At 38.9% G+C, this 15,653-nt stretch overlaps 2 protein-coding genes across 8 annotated transcripts in view; one reads left to right on the top strand and one right to left on the bottom strand.

Moving 5' to 3' along the window:
- WASHC4 (WASH complex subunit 4) overlaps positions 1–15,653 on the top strand; it is a 59,566-nt gene that overhangs the window by 30,439 nt on the left and 13,474 nt on the right. For 3 of the 7 annotated variants that reach the window (XR_013182331.1, XR_013182330.1, XM_077178467.1), the window contains exons 27-33: positions 424–490; positions 1,197–1,283; positions 1,786–1,933; positions 2,093–2,189; positions 2,661–2,857; positions 3,850–3,949; positions 5,310–5,385. Coding sequence is in view for 3 of the 7 variants with exons in the window: in XM_077178467.1 (XP_077034582.1) it covers positions 424–490; positions 1,197–1,283; positions 1,786–1,933; positions 2,093–2,189; positions 2,661–2,857; positions 3,850–3,949; positions 5,310–5,377 (764 nt within the window). In the remaining 4 variants the exon portion in view is untranslated. Of the gene's footprint in view, positions 1–423; positions 491–1,196; positions 1,284–1,785; positions 1,934–2,092; positions 2,190–2,660; positions 2,858–3,849; positions 3,950–5,309; positions 8,347–12,025; positions 14,943–15,653 lie in introns of those variants that run through there. The other 4 variants (XR_013182333.1, XR_013182332.1, XM_077178468.1 and 1 more) reach the window with 3 other exon arrangements.
- Positions 8,383–15,653, bottom strand: part of APPL2 (adaptor protein, phosphotyrosine interacting with PH domain and leucine zipper 2) — a 33,725-nt gene continuing 26,454 nt past the window's right edge. Inside the window, exons 11-21 of the mRNA XM_054631063.2 lie at positions 14,704–14,892; positions 14,344–14,386; positions 14,211–14,267; positions 14,011–14,099; positions 13,419–13,571; positions 13,242–13,294; positions 12,271–12,445; positions 11,594–11,630; positions 11,344–11,484; positions 10,634–10,681; positions 8,383–9,840 (exon numbers count right to left, since the gene is read on the bottom strand). Of these exons, the coding sequence (XP_054487038.2) occupies positions 9,712–9,840; positions 10,634–10,681; positions 11,344–11,484; positions 11,594–11,630; positions 12,271–12,445; positions 13,242–13,294; positions 13,419–13,571; positions 14,011–14,099; positions 14,211–14,267; positions 14,344–14,386; positions 14,704–14,892 (1,114 nt within the window). The 3' untranslated portion in view covers positions 8,383–9,711. The remainder of the gene's footprint in view (positions 9,841–10,633; positions 10,682–11,343; positions 11,485–11,593; positions 11,631–12,270; positions 12,446–13,241; positions 13,295–13,418; positions 13,572–14,010; positions 14,100–14,210; positions 14,268–14,343; positions 14,387–14,703; positions 14,893–15,653) is intronic.

Raw genomic sequence — 15,653 nt, forward strand, 5'->3', positions numbered from 1 at the left:
TTTTACCCATGTTGAATGTATTTCCTAGTAAAAACCTATTAGTGCTTAGTTCGTGTATTTCAAAAATGGGCCATATATCCAGCTGAAGTACCCTTGAGTGATGCATGATGTGACAATGCTATTTTCAGCCACTGATGCTGTAAATATGCAGAACCGATCTGAACTTACAACTGTTTAATGTGCCCAGTGCAAAGAGTTTGTACTGAAGTGGACAAAACCTTGCTTTTTTTTTTTTATTTCTTTACATAGACTTTTGATAGCAGGGTTCAATTTAACTTCTATAACATAGCTTTCAGAGCCAAGTTCTGTGCCAGAACTACATGGCAACTTTAATTTACAATTCAGAGCCTATAGGAGCTATGTAGAGTGTGTGTGTGTTTAAGTAATTATAAATTGCTTCTTTATTTTTTCTTGTTTTTAAAGGCAACGCTTTGGGTTATGTACGAATGATAAGATCTGGTGGACTTCACTGCTGCAGTAGTGCTATTAGGTATTTCTACAAATAGTTCATTTTTCTCTTAGCTCCTTCTCTTCCCCTTGCTCTCTATTCTTGCTGATATTCCCTAAACCCTTAGCTATTCCCCATCAATTTTGAAAAGCTCCATTTATATGCTTTCATTTAAGTGTAATTATTGAAGACAGTGCTGAGATTCAGCACTGTACAGTCATGGACATAAATCACTAAAAATAAAACAAATTCTATGCAAAAACATGGCAAAAGAGTTAATAGAATGTACACATTAGTAAGATATTAGTCCATAAGCCAGTAATTTGTGATGTTAAATAATTTCAAGGATGCGTTAAGGAAAAATAATACAAACCCTGAGGAACTTGGAAAACACATTCCTTTCATACCTTTTTCTGTACAGATTTTGTCTGTGTTTATGAAAGGTCATTAAAACATAGTAACTTTTGGAATAGTAAGGAATAGTTAGTTTTCTTGCAAATAGTAGGAAACATAGTTACCAAGAGTATCCAGTGCTAGAGGGAGGAGATGATAGCCCAGTAAAAACAGAAGTACAACTGATGATGTGTCTGTGTTTAGAAATGAGGTTAATAATGCTTGGATGAGAATGTGTGACAGATATGACATAACTTGACCTAAGTAGTTCAAGCCCAGAAGGTTAAATTAAGTAAATTATAAATTAGGGTAGATACTTCAGTGAGCATAATCCTAACAAACAGTAAATTTTCAGGTTTGTTCCTGATCTGGAAGATATTGTTAACTTTGAAGAGCTGGTGAAAGAAGAAGAACTCTCAGAAGAAACACAAAAAGCAGCAAGGTACACTAACATAATTTGAGGTCTGGGGCAGGGGTGGGATGAGAAAATTGACATTTTATGTTTCTAAATGCAGGTATTAGTTGTGTGTATGTGTTAAAAGTTCTGCTGTCTTTATGCAAAAATATTTGTTTCTAAGCAAAGCAAATAGAAGCAGTTGTTTTGAAAATGTGAAGTAGCATTGATAGTAATAGACCTAGAACCTGATTTCATGAAGAAATCCTTGTTCAAAAGCTAACAAGCTCTCCTCACTATGTGCCTGAGGTCTACTTTTAAAAATTTTCAGGGTCTTAGGTAAAAAAGATGCAAGTGTTCTATTCACAGGCCTTTTTTTGAGACAATGAAATCAAAAACCACTATTCAAATGGGCTGTAGAGGGAGGGTACTCTCCCAAATCCTGGATTGTGGACATTGGCAAAGGGCAAAGAGAGGGTTGTTTTCCAAGAGGTGGGTAAGCAACGGGATTTTCAGCAGAACTAGGTAACGCATTGCTCTTCCCTTGCAGGCAGCTGGACTCTGTGCTGAGTGACCTGACCCGGAACTTTGCAGAGGGAACAGAGTACTTCAAAATGCTGGTGGATGTGTTTGCCCCCGAGTTCCGCAGCACAAAGAACATGCACTTGCGGAACTTCTACATCATTGTTCCCCCCCTGGTGAGTGTCTGCATTGCACCAGGGCTTGCTTCAAAAAGGTCTTGTCAGATCAGGGCTGTGTTTAAATGTTTTGTGTTAGACTGTAGTAGCATGTATGACAATGCTTTGTGACATTTGTGAGTTTCTTTGTGATTCCAAGACAGCCTTTCATTCTTTCAGACCCTCAATTTTGTGGAGCATTCAATCAGTTGTAAGGAGAAGTTGAATAAGAAGAACAAAAGTGGAGCAGCTTTCACTGATGATGGGTTTGCCATGGGTAAGTTTCAGCATTCTCACTAACCTTTGGGTAAGCCAACATAATGGACATTTGCAACAAAAGTTTTGTTTATACTTTGTTCCCATAATTAAAAATTTCATAATTTATTTGGATTTATCTTTGCTTCAGCACAAGGCATTTGAGGGTTATGGTTGTGTTCAGAATTTCCTAAACATGGAATAGGTGTGTATGGGAGCAGACAGTTTTAACACATTGGTGTTTCCAAATTTCTTTCCAAGCTTGTGGTTCTCATCCATATGAGAAGGAATGCAAGTATTTGGAGAAGTGATGTTTTTAAAAAATTTAAGCTTGTTCTTTATTGTAATTTTTCCTGATAGATTAATTGTAAGTTAATAGCAATTTAAATTATATTTGCATGGAATTATTAATTTAGGTTCATCCACTGAAGACATTCACAAAATGTTTTGCTAATTGCATGTTGACTTCAGTACATGGTTTGTTAATGACTAGGTGTGGCTTACATTCTGAAGCTTTTGGATCAGTACCAGGAGTTTGATTCTCTGCACTGGTTCCAGTCTGTTAGAGAGAAGTATGTGAAGGAAATAAGAGCAGTAGCTAAGCAACAGAACGTACAGTCCACTAATCAAGATGAAAAACTACTACAGACTATGAACCTTACCCACAAGCGACTGGAAGTTTGTTTACAGGTACAGCATGGGCCTCGTTACATGTTCTGGTAACAATTTCTGTTCTGTATTGAGTTCAGCACTTACTCATTACAAATCATGTAACTGTTCTAATGGAACAAATTGAGAGTAAAATCCTGAACACTGACTACAGCAACAGTGCAAAAAGAGCATAAAGACTTGGTGTATGACCTGGAGGGAATACCATTGGTTTTTGTGATATTTGAAGACCTGTTTCATTGGAATTCTTTGTCCCATGGAATTTGAAGGCTAATGCAACTAAACCATAAATGCTTAAATAGGAGAGAATATCTTTTGGTTAAACTTCTTATAACAAGGATTGCACATAACTCTGTGAACCCTCAGAGCTGCCTGTGTGTTAATTCTGAGCTGCATGATGCATAATGAATGATGCATTAGCTATCAAATAGAGGAAAGGTGCATTTGAATTTTGGAGCACAGCAGCTCAGGTTTCATCTGTGGTGTGGTGCTTTCTCTCTCTTGATTGGAGAAGCCTATGGGACAAATCTGTCAATGGCTATTTTTGCAGCCCATGATTACATTCTGTAATGTCTTGTTGGAATAGATAAGGCCCTGTATGCCCTCATGGTTCCCAGTAGTGTGCACTGTTTGGTCCTCTGTTAAAAAAACACATCACTGAGCCTTGTTCATACACTGATCAGGCTTGTGGTTGTTTAAACTATTGGCTGCATGAGTTTCCATGGGCAAGTTGCTCTGTTCTCAGTGCTGCTACAAACCTCATTTTCAGCCTCAGTAGATCAGTGACAGATTTATTGCAGTGATGCTGCTTTGCTTAGGTTACCCTTTAATGTAATTTGACATTTGCTTTGTAAAATGCGTGTGAATAAGGAATGAAAGGAGGAAGATTTTCAAGAGCATTTAAGTGATTTAGATACTGAGATCTAGGAGCCTAAGATGCTCATGAAAGATCCCATTGATATTTGTCTACATATTTGTGATACACTGATGCTCCTCTTTATCTTTTCCCTTAGGAATTTGAACTCCTATATTTCTCGCTAAGTAGTGCAAGAATTTTTTTCAGAGCAGATAAAACTGCAGCAGAAGAAAGCCAGGAAAAGAAAGAAAAAGAAGGTGAGTGAATCCTATATGTAGATCATTTTGGCTAATGAAATTGTGTGCCTTAATAGAGGGGTTTTTTTATACCTGCTTTCTTGCTCATAGGTTGATGAGAGAGGTTGATGTGGTCATGGGTGATTTAGACTCAGCTAGAACAGCTCAAGAAGTCCTTCTTTGGAATAGGTGAATTCCAAGCTGGGTTTCTGGGGTGTGAGAAAAAAAGCACAACACCACAGAAGAACCAGCTGACAAAAAAAAATGGGCTGTAAAGCCTGGTACAGGGAGAATTGCATACTTGCAGTAATATTAAATTCAGTAACTTCAGCATCCTTACCTCTTCAGTTACCAGTGTTGACAATGACAGCCTTAGGTGGTGTTAAATAAAGTGATTTTCACCTTTTGTACTAGCTGGCTTTCAACTTACATAGCAGATGATGCAGTTACTATAGCTATTTAGATGTTTGATATGCTTGTTCTCCCATTGAATTCTATATTCAAAGGATAAGATCTTAATTTGTGGTGTGGTCTCTTGACTAGGTAACACTGGTATTTTGCATTTCTATTCCTGGTTGTATATTCTCCCTCATGAATTCTGAAAGATTCTCTTCGGAAAATTCTTTCCAAAGAAATGAGAAGGCTCCTAAGGATTAAGATACAGAAATGCAGTTCGGTCACAAGTCACTTAGAAACTCAAGGAACAGTAGTATATTAAAAACGGAATTGGTAAATAATTCTCCACTGTACTTCTGACAAAGGCACAAGTGACCTGTGAGATTATAGTCACTGGAGAAAAAGATTAGTTTTCTTCTGCACTAGAAAAACAGTTTGTAAAGAAAAATTCTTTTAGCATTAATTTATATTCGATCATATTCAGTGAAATTGCTCAGATAAATATTCAGTGCAAGAAAAAAATAGACATGCTGCTCTGGAGTTTGTAGGAGACCATTCTGGAGAACATCAGCTAATTATATTTTAGGCTAAATAGTCTCTGTTATGATACCGGTTCAGTTCCCCAGGCAATGTATTTTGCAGGGAGAAAAACTGGAAATGCATACCAGGGTGGAGAGTTTTGAACATGGTAATAATATCTATGCCCTCTACCATGATCTTTGGACTTGGACTCTGAAAAATGTGTGAGCATTGTATATGTAATTTTTAGACAAGTATTGCTGATTGAAGAACCTTTCAGCCCAGATATGAATTTCTTCAAAGTTCTTGTGCTGCGAGATCAGGTTGCATATGCTGAGCGTGAAATACTGCATGAGGTTTTCCTGTGGACATCAGTATCATATATATATATATGCTAGAATTTGAGGGGTTTTGTTTCAAATAGAGTGTTAAACATGATCCGTGCTTTTTTTTTTTGTCTTTGTAGAAGAATCTGGTAAAGCAAGCAATGGAGATCTTTCCAACTCTACACCTGCAGAGCCTGTTGTGAAATGACATGGCTGGTATGAGTGATGATTACTTACTCAAATAACTCATGTCCTTGTCTTCATCAGTAACACTCTGTAGGGGTTAAAGCTCTAGATTTGACTGACTTGCTCTGTTAAATCCAAGAGAAGCATACTAGCATCCACTGGGGCTATGTCTGTGTTTGTCTGTATTTCCTGTAGAAACTCCTATTTTTCAGGAGTTTGCATTATTTACAGCACTTTCTTTAGATTGAAAATAATTTATAAAATGTTGACCTTGGAGGTATTTTAAAGTACAGATGTGCAGATAAAAAAATCCTTATTAATTTCTAGATGCATTCTCGCATCTCTATCATAGCATTTAAAAAAAACCCAAACTCTTAGGCTCTTGGTCCAAGGTTTGAACTGGCATCTCTTCAACCAGAAAAAAAACCTGAATCCAGATATTGGCTGTATCTATTCCAAAAAAATAATTGAGACATGTCATTGTGCAGTCCTGTTGCATTTAATGCAGTCACAGATTACACTGTGGGTGTAACTGTATGTTGTGAATATATGTTAAATCTGTTACACAAAATGGAAGTGCTTATTACTGTTTTATTCCAAACCCCCTTGTTATGACTATAGACAGTATTTGTACTGTGGGAACTTAGGATCCCATCAAACATTTATTTCCCCCTGTTTTTGCCCCCTTATCAAAGAATGGGAAAACAAGAAAAGTGAATGTTAACAAATTCTCATTTCATACCGAAGGTCTGATTTGCATCCACAGAAGTAAGGAAATCCAGAGCCAAGACAGAACCACAATCAGCTCTTTCTTTCATGACCAGACACTGTGATGAGTGTCTGTAACTATTAAGTGATCTTACAGTTCATGAACATGTTGCGCCTAATTGCAAGTTTCAGCCTCAATTCTGTATTTCCTAGCCTTTGTAGGTCTGTTGTACTGTGTGTTGTTCATATAGTCTTACATGCCTGATTATTAACAATAATTGCACTGCAGGCTCAGAAGCTGCTGAACACTGTGAGAACTCTTATTTGACATCTGTCCATGCCTGCAAGTAGATGTTCTAAATTGCGCAAGAATTACTCTGATTCCTAACTTAAGTAGCTAGAGTTAACTTAAAAGAAAACACCACCTTTATTAAAATATACAGGTGTGTTTTAATCTCCCAGAACATTAACATCCTTCTAGTTCTTACCAACCAGAATACACTACTCCAGTCAGTCCAGCTGAGAGAACTACCCTTGGTGGGGGGTTTTCTGGCACTCTTCAACTGTATTTTTAGACCAAACTTTCTTTAATGTTTGTTTTAATGGTTCAAATTGTTCCACCCACTCTTGGGTCACTGGTTCAAACAATTCCTGACGTACTTCTGATTCGCCCTTTCCTGCCAGTCACTTCAACATTCAGACAGCAAGGATGAATGTTTTGTCGCAACTGGAAAGACCAGACTGATATGAACGTTCCATTTGTTGGTTCTGAGAACATGACACACAAGTTTCATGGACTGTTAAAATCAGCTGGGCTCATTAAAGTTTTTATTTTTAGTTCATTATAACTGCCCTAAAGAATGCTGCATTACTTGATTTATATTTTTGCTTTTTTACTTTGATGCAGGATTTTTTTTTAATTTGTGTACACTTTTTTGACCAAATTGGGCCCACACTGAATGCTCAGTAGCATTGCTGAGATCAGCATTCTTGCTGCTGCTTCCCATCCTGCTGCAGTTGCTGTGCATGTCCTTCCGCATTCCCATCTCTGCTGAAGTCACCCAAGTTCGTGGAGTGGAATGGCTAAGTGCTGCACTTCCTTCTTCCACAGCAACGGCAGAATCACCCACACATGATGTTCTTTTCCCCAGGATGGCCTTGCTAGGGAGCTGTGTGCAGTCAATACACAGCTCACACTCTAGTCTGCACTTGTATTGTCCCTTCTCCATTTTCTTTTTCTTTTGGAAAAACATTATCTTGCTAAGGTAAGGCTTTGCAGTCGAACATAACGTGAACTGAGCATTGCCTTCATGTGCAGTAGTTAACAAATTCATGTGGTTCTGGTGATGGAAATTCTAGAGGAAAGACATAGCCTATTTTTATAGATGCCTGTTTAATCTGGGAGAATTGAATGTATACTCTATGTGGCAAAAATATATACATACACAAACATGTACAGTGATAATAGAGCTATTCTTGCTAATACAGGACTGTAGTTTGTATTTCCTTCTTTCTCTTTGTCATGTAGCAGCATAGACATGCAGAAAGATTTTTCTCATCTGAAATCCAAGGTGGGTCCTGGGTTTGGATGTCACGTGACTGAGTTGCATTAAGTCTTTTTTCTCCCCACAAGAATATGGAAGGGGGGCAAAATTCATGCTGTGGTGCTACTACTCTTTCTGTTGCTTTTGACCTCCTGTCACAATTACAGGAACCAAATGGACCCTAACTTGTTGTCTGGAGAGGAGACAATGGAGCTAAAACAAAAAATCCCCTAAACTAAACCAAACATGCTAACTCAGAAATTGCCAGGGGGTGATAGAAGTGATGATGAATTTTCTGCAGGGACATAAAACATGTCTAGGGTTTTTTTCCTTTAGGGCAGGGTTGGAACAGGCTAAAGGCCAGGCTCTCACCCCCAGCAGGCAGCTGTCACCACTGCCCTCAGGTGTTCAGCCTTGTGCCAAGGCTGCTGGAAGTGCAGCAGCTGCTCTCTGAGGGGTTGTGGACCCCCAGCTCTCTGTCAGCCCTGCCACCAAGGGTTTGCATGGCCCCAGCGGCTGCAAACTCCTGCAGCCTCGAACCAGAAAAACATTCGAGTTGCAACAGACGTCCATCAACAGCTGTTTTCAGCTTCTCAGGTACAAAGGACCAAATGTAATACTTAATGTTTCCTAACTCATTGTAAAAAAGGGTATTTTGTTATTCCAGTCTCTTTGGTTTGTGAGTAGAGAACATTATGTATATAAAACTGTGTTAATAAATGCAATTTTGAGAACCTCATTCCCAGTGTTTTCAGTAACACCAGTGCAGTAGGTGTTAATTTTTTTAATAAGAGAGCTTCAGCTTTTATTTACGATGAAGTTTTTTCCATGGTACTTTTAAACATTCAGTAACCAGTTAGCCTTATTCCACATCAAACACTTCCAATCTGGGATCTTTCAGATACTGTTGCACAGATTCTGCTTATGGAAAATCTAGTTTCTTGGTGACTGAGAAGAGTTAAATTAAGTTTGAGGAATTTCAGGCATATTTTCTAGGTACCTTATCTTGATTAATATAAACTATACTACAGATTACACCCCTCCCCCACTAACAGCTCTTTATTTTTCTATTGTGTTTGTTCTTGCAAAGTGATGTTTCTGATGTCTTCAGGATGGAAAAATGTAAACTTATTAGCCAAACATCTCTAGTGTCTAATCTCAGGAATGTACTGTGAGACTTGTCAATACCTTGTAGACTTGTACTCTAACATTTTATTGCTCAGTTTCTTAAAACCAAAGGTTGCTGACAGACTCAGCTGTTGCATGTTATGTAAGAATTCTTACTTATTCATATAGTAAGAAGTGGCAAGAAACCTAACCATAGAAAAAGTGCACACAGCTAACATGCCACAATTGTTGCCTGCTTCTGGGGTTTGCATGTCAGTGGTATTTAAAATAATAAATCAAGGAGGTACAATTTGTCTATTAATTACAGAATGTGAGAGTACAGGCCCCTGGAAGGTAAGAGTAGGCACTTAAATTTGTTTTCTAAGCTTTTTCTAGATGCAGTATAAAAATAGATTATATTAATAGGAAAAATTCAGAGTTTAACAAATTGTTTTGTAAATAGGCTAACACAAAAGGTAAATCTTGTTACACATAAACTTGACTAAAAGTAACTTCATCTGAAATAAAGTAGATCGTGCATTTTTAACCTTCAATCAGATGCACATGATTATGCAAACTATGAACACTGACTATGGTAGGAAATTTGAGGCCTGATATTTGTCAGAGGAGCTGGCAGCTCACACGAATTTCAGTGGAATGAGAGGCTGCTGGCCCTGTAAATGTAAGAAATGCCATTAACCCTCAGTTGCTGACAGCTGTGCTCTCTTGCCCACCAGCAGCACTAGAGTCCTGCTCAGGACTGTCAGCTCCCCAGACACAGTTCCACCCTACACATTCACGAATGCTAAATGCCTCAAGTCCTGCTGTGCTTCCACTGTAAATCCAGAGGGACTCCACTGCAGAGACACCACTGCTCTCCAGCAGGAAAGGGCAGCTGGCCTCAGGTATGTGCAGGTGACTGAAAACCAGAGATTCTTGCAAAAAGACTCCCTGCTTTTCTGCTCCCACACAGGCTGCAGGAAGTTACAGGAGCTGCTTATGCTTCTGATTCCTCCCCTCCTTCATGCATGGTTCCATCCTCTTCTGACAAGTCATTCAGAAGCATGAACTTCCCATCATTTGTTAATGGCACAGACTTCATGAGCTGAGCTAATGCTTCTGGATCCTGAAGAAAAAGAAGAGAGGTTCAGCAAGCTGCAGCAGCCTTTGAGGAACACACATTTCCCAGTACTTCTTGCTAAGCTTTTGCAACTTTGGCTTTTTTTAACAAGCTTTAGAATAAAGATTTGAAACATAAGTAATACCTTTTTGGGTAAGTAAAGACTCAAGTACAGCTTGAGTATTTAAGAAAAAAAAGTAATTCATTTTGAGCCTTTATTTTTCTTTAGTTATTGAAAAGCAAGGAGAAGAGTAACTGTCTGAAGAATTTATTATACATGTGCTTAGTGGTTGTGACTAAAAGCTCATTCCCCAACTGGTTCTGAAACCTTAGCAGCAAAAATCTACAGCAAATAATAACATCACATCTATATAGATAAAATATATCTACAAGGGACAGGGTAATTCTGCCATTCATATTAATTGGAAAACACTGATTTTCATGCCTAGGTGAGGAAAGAATGTAAGTTTCTAAAAGTGAAACAGCAGTGTGTGTGATTTACACATCATCCCAAAGAGTGTGTTTGGTTTTTTGAAAACTTTGCTCACAGCTTTCTTTCAGACATGAACATTTGGATTTCTGTCATTTTGAATTTGGATTGGGGTGGCACATTTCCTCTGAAATCACATTACTGAGAAATCAAACAGTTTATTTTTGCTGTGTTAAATAATGCCTGCAAAACTGTCCTTAGGAGGAGTAGCAGTTCATTTTTCTTATGCACACCAGAGGTACCTGGACAGTGCAGGTGAAAACCAGAACAAGATGCATCATACAGATGTGGGGAACGAAACAAACTTACCCTCTGTGCCTCAGTAATTTCTTTTCCCAAGCTAATGGCATAGCAAATCTACAAAAAAGAAATACATGTAAAGTTCCATTCAGTTCTGTTTTGGCTTTTTGTTCCTTGATTAAGAATACACCACACAACTGTCAGTGCAGACTTAGTCTTAAAACCAGGCCTCTCTTAAAAGCAGAGGTGGAATACCAATTTGCTATGCTAACTACTGGTAAAGAAAACTATCTTGGGTTCAGCTTCAAAGCTCACAGGGGCTGGTAAATCTTTGTCAGTTTTAGTCACCAGACTTTATTTCCACATTCGGGGGAGTGCATGTAAGTGTTTGTAGGGACAAAAGTTCTCCATCCCACTCCTTATTTCTGTTGCAGCAGGCAGCAAACAGTCATACACCGTTGTCTGTGAAAGCTTCACAGCTGTCCATGTCTCAACATAGCTGACATTCCTTTTGTTAGTGCTGCTGCTGGACAGCACTTTCCCATCTCTCTTAATGCTGGGATTAGCAATCCCATCCTTTCCTCCTTATACATGCTGCTTCATTATCTGTTCGTTTGGTCCCTTTTAGACATAAGCCAGTAAAGGCTTGCACATTAACACATGTTTTCTTGACCAGATATTGAGCTGCTCGTTTCTATAGCACTGTTTCCCAGATGTGTAAGTCAAGAAGCCGCAGACCTATTTTCTAAATAAAGAATTTTATTAAATGTTACACAAACCTTTTCCCCTTCTGTGTTGCTCTCAAAAACATACGCACTCATGGATTCTTCTCCCAGAGTCTCACTGAGGTGGATCACAAAGCCAATCAGTCTCCTGTTCTCCTGATGGGCAGCAAACTGTGTCACAGTGGTGAGTTCAAACTGGAAAAGTCAAATAAATTATTTATTTGTTTTATTCAGCTCAAGTTAGCAGGTTAGCTCAGGTTCATGTAACTGAGTAGTCACTGCTGTGATAGAAAAAGTTACTTACGCTTGCTCGTGTAACTTGAGTTTGAGGGTCTATTAACCTGCAATGTAGGGAAAAAAAGAAAACTATTTTAGAGTGATTCCTGGTAATTTCAAGGGCCTTTATAATATAAAAGCAGTAACTCCAGCAGATTTACAGATGAGGAAACATGCATAGAATCAGCTGCTTTAGCTTTGATTGGCAAGGTTCGAATCTAGGCTTTTGACTCTCAACTGCATGACAGGTACAGGTCAGAGCACCTTTCTGAGTCACTTGGAAAGGATCCTGAGTGCCTGAACTAACACAAATGCAGAGGGACATAAACATACCCCACCTAAAGGGAACGTCTGACATCAGCATATTCTACAGTGACACTGCTGTCAAAGGACATTGTTCGGAAAGATTTTTGCATTAAAACAATCATCGTTTTGCATCTCTTTTTTTGTATCTTTGCAGGGTCTTACAGCCCCACTATAAGATTGTCCCTTAGATTTTGAGAGGACATTCTTACAACTTGGTCTGGAGGATCATTTCTAGGTACCACAGAATAAGAAAAGAGGCATTTCTTTCTAGGTAAAGACTCTTGGGATCTTGCTTCCTCAAAGGTTTTGTGTCTTAGAAAAACAAAACCAACAATACATTATAAATCACAAATTGTAGGATGAGAACAGAACATTGACAAGTTAAAGCTTTTACAATACCTCAGGTTCTTGCTGGTGACCATGAGGTGGGATTCAGTCATGCGGAAGATGTTGTGAATGGCCCGAGCAGCCAGCACTTGTCTCATGGCTTCATAAATCACCTCGCACGTCTCATCGGACTGAACAGCCATGGACCCTAAAAACCGAACCACGAACATCTGCTGCAGCAGGGAATCTGCAAGAGAAAAGCCACAACTTCCTTCACTATGCTATTTCAATTTTCCAGTAGCTCAAAGTATCAATGGAATTCTTTTATTCACTTTAGAAATTCAACAGTAAGCCTGTGGTTGGTGGCCATCATGAGTGGTGGCTTTCTGCCATGAGTCACACAGTGCCCTGACCCAGTTTCAAACTCTGTGAACAGGCAGCAGTGTGGAGATGGGGAAGGAAGTTACTGCAGTTGCCTGCAAGTTTTAAAAGTATGACTGGTCCTTTATGCTTCATTTGATCAGCTAGTAAAATTCCCTTGCCTATTTTGCTATTGGGTGCACATAAACTGTGATGAATTTATGACTGGGCAGAAGCCTTGGCTTCCATTAAGCCTCGTACATTCTTCCCTTTCTTCTATGTCCTTCTGACCTTCCATGCAGCTGGGCACAGTGAGGTTTTCACCAAATCCTTCCTTGCTCCTTGACTGTCACTAGAAGATTTAATGACAACTAAGCAGCCATTATGCAGCAAAGCCATCACACTTGATCAGGCTCCCTTTATGGCTGGTGGTGAGCAAGGGAAAGCAGGGTGAATGTTCAGAGCAGTAGGTACTGCTTTGGTTCTGAGAGCACTTTTCTGACAGGGCCGTGGGTTCCAGGCACAGAGGAGAACAGCCAGGGCCACGCCCTACATGAGCTAGTACAGGAAGGCCACTTTACTATGGATCTGTTACTTCTGCTCCATGATGTCAGGTGCTTTTCTTAAGAGACACTGGGTAGCTAAAATCATGACTGATTTTATCTGGATGAAGAAGCACTGACCTTCCTCCTCATCTTTGCTGCTGTCTTCAGATTCCCCAAATGGGTTTGCACGTCTGTGAAATAAGAATTAAAACTTGAATTACAGATTCTGGTCATCCCTTCTAACAGATTGCTGCAATACTTCATCTTGCCTGAAATCACACTGTTACAGTGATGGATCACTGTCTCTGGCCATACCTGCCACCTCTGTTCTGGTCCAGAAATTCCATAGCAGGCAGTACGATATCAAATTGAATTGGTGTTCCGGGAGCAATGAGTTGTGTGGAATCTTGAATGCCAGCTGATCCACTGGGAATTACTTCGTCATTTTCCATATTCTTTACAGTCTGGCTGAAGTGCAAATGTAAAGAAAAAAAAATTATGTTTCTATCCATCAGTGACATCCTACCTTTGCTCTGGAAGAGAGATAAGATTATTCAAAAATCCAAAGTGGGATTGAACCACTCTGCAGATATGTAAGGTATTTTCCTATTTACCTGTTACTGAGGACTCCAATAAAATCCTTTTTTTAATCTAGCATTATTTAGGACAAAAATAAACACTGGTATATTAAACCTGAATACAGATCAACTCTGAGCATGGGCTGACTTTCAGCAATAGGTGGCCATGTGTCTCCGTGCCCTGTCCATATCACAGCTGCATTACCAGCAAAGACCTGGACTTGTGTCTACACTTCTCAGTGACAACCCCAACATCTTCTTAAGACCCCTCAGCCCCAGGATCAATACAACTGCACATGGTTCCTGCTCCACACAAGGGAGAACATTACCTGGGGTGCTGAACTTTGTGTTTTTTTCCCAAGCTGGTAATGGGAGTCACTGCTTGCAGGGCTGTCTGATTTAATTTTATTGCAGCTGCCTATGAAAACAAGACAGAACAGTTTTTTTAGACATGTAGATTACCTTACCATGTTGAATAATGGGAGAGCAAGTTGAAGGAATGGATTGAAAGATGAAAACAAGCTCCCACCTCTGGATTATCAGTGAGATAGATCTGTCTGGAGATGTTGTTGATGGCACATATCCACTGGAAGGGAAAATGAAATTGAAGTCTTCAAGCTTACTTATATGCAAGAATAATAACATTAAGAAAATATTTTTACCTCCTCGTATTCTTTCTTGCTTTCTGCTTGAAGAGTTATACCCCTAAAATATAAACACAGTGTATAAGTGCTAACAGTGGACACCAGGACTGTTTGACTGCAGTGCTTACAGTAATATACCAAGCTTTATATCTATTAACTGCCAAAAGAACAAGAATCGTGAATAAGCTGCAGCTAAAAGACACCACATGTTTCATTCAGGCACTTGTGGGGGAGGATTGGAAGGAATATGCTTTTAATTTGGAAACATCCTTCTGGAAACCCAGAAAAGCTTACTACTACACCAAGCAAGTTTTACAGGAAAGAGCATCTGAAGGGGTAGGTGTGACTGGCTGTCCTCAAACAAAATCTTTCTCATACGCTTTGCCTGTAGGAGTAGTGATCTGAAAGCAGTATCTTCTGTCTTCACAGTCCACAGCCATAACAGAGCAGTTATCCAGGTCCTGAATCAATCCTCCAGCTACTGCTCCCCTTGGCTGACACATCAAGTTGCCACCTTGAGTGAAGAAATAGAGTCTTTCCCAAGTTGTAGTCACCAGACCTGTTTTACTGATGAGAAGATGCAGTGATAAAGACTCATTACTGTTTAGAACTAACAGGTATGAAACTGCAAACACATCCTGATACTAATCAGAACTTCATGTTCACCCAGGCATTTTTTTAATGGTTTCTTTTAAGAAGAAAAAGCAGCACCTGTTCCTAGCAGAAACTAATCCGTAATGAAAACTGAAAAATTAAGTTAATTCCAAGTTAAAAATCGTATCTTCTAGCTAAGGAATAAAAGAGTATTGAGTAACTGACATGAAATACTATGAGCAGTTTTAGCACAAAGAATCATAATATAAAAAAGTATCTACTGCAGTACTATCTCAGAGTCAATCTCTTGCTTAGCTATAGAGTCCTATTATAGCGTAATCCAGCTTTTGGACTACCAAGAGAAACTAGATGTATACTCACAAAGAAAAAAATTACTAGATAAACAAAATAATAAACTGGTATTTAATCAATCACAGAAATAGGGTTATTATATGCCACCAATATACCTAACTTCTGTGGAAGTTTATGGAAAATTTTATATGTAAAATCTGCAGAGGTAATTCTACATATGATATGCATTCAAAGTTAGAAACTTGCATTGTGCATAAACCTTTTATTTATGTAAAAAAGGTCATTTATGAAAACACATGTTAACTACAAAATACAGCTGTTTTTGTAAACCCCATGTCTCCTTTAAGATCTGGGAACAATGTGAACCCAGTCTCATAAGCTTCTAATTTTTAGCCACTTGAATACAGGAAATTTTTCCTGTA

Source organism: Agelaius phoeniceus, chromosome 5 (assembly GCF_051311805.1).
Source record: "Agelaius phoeniceus isolate bAgePho1 chromosome 5, bAgePho1.hap1, whole genome shotgun sequence".
Lineage (NCBI taxonomy): Eukaryota > Metazoa > Chordata > Aves > Passeriformes > Icteridae > Agelaius > Agelaius phoeniceus.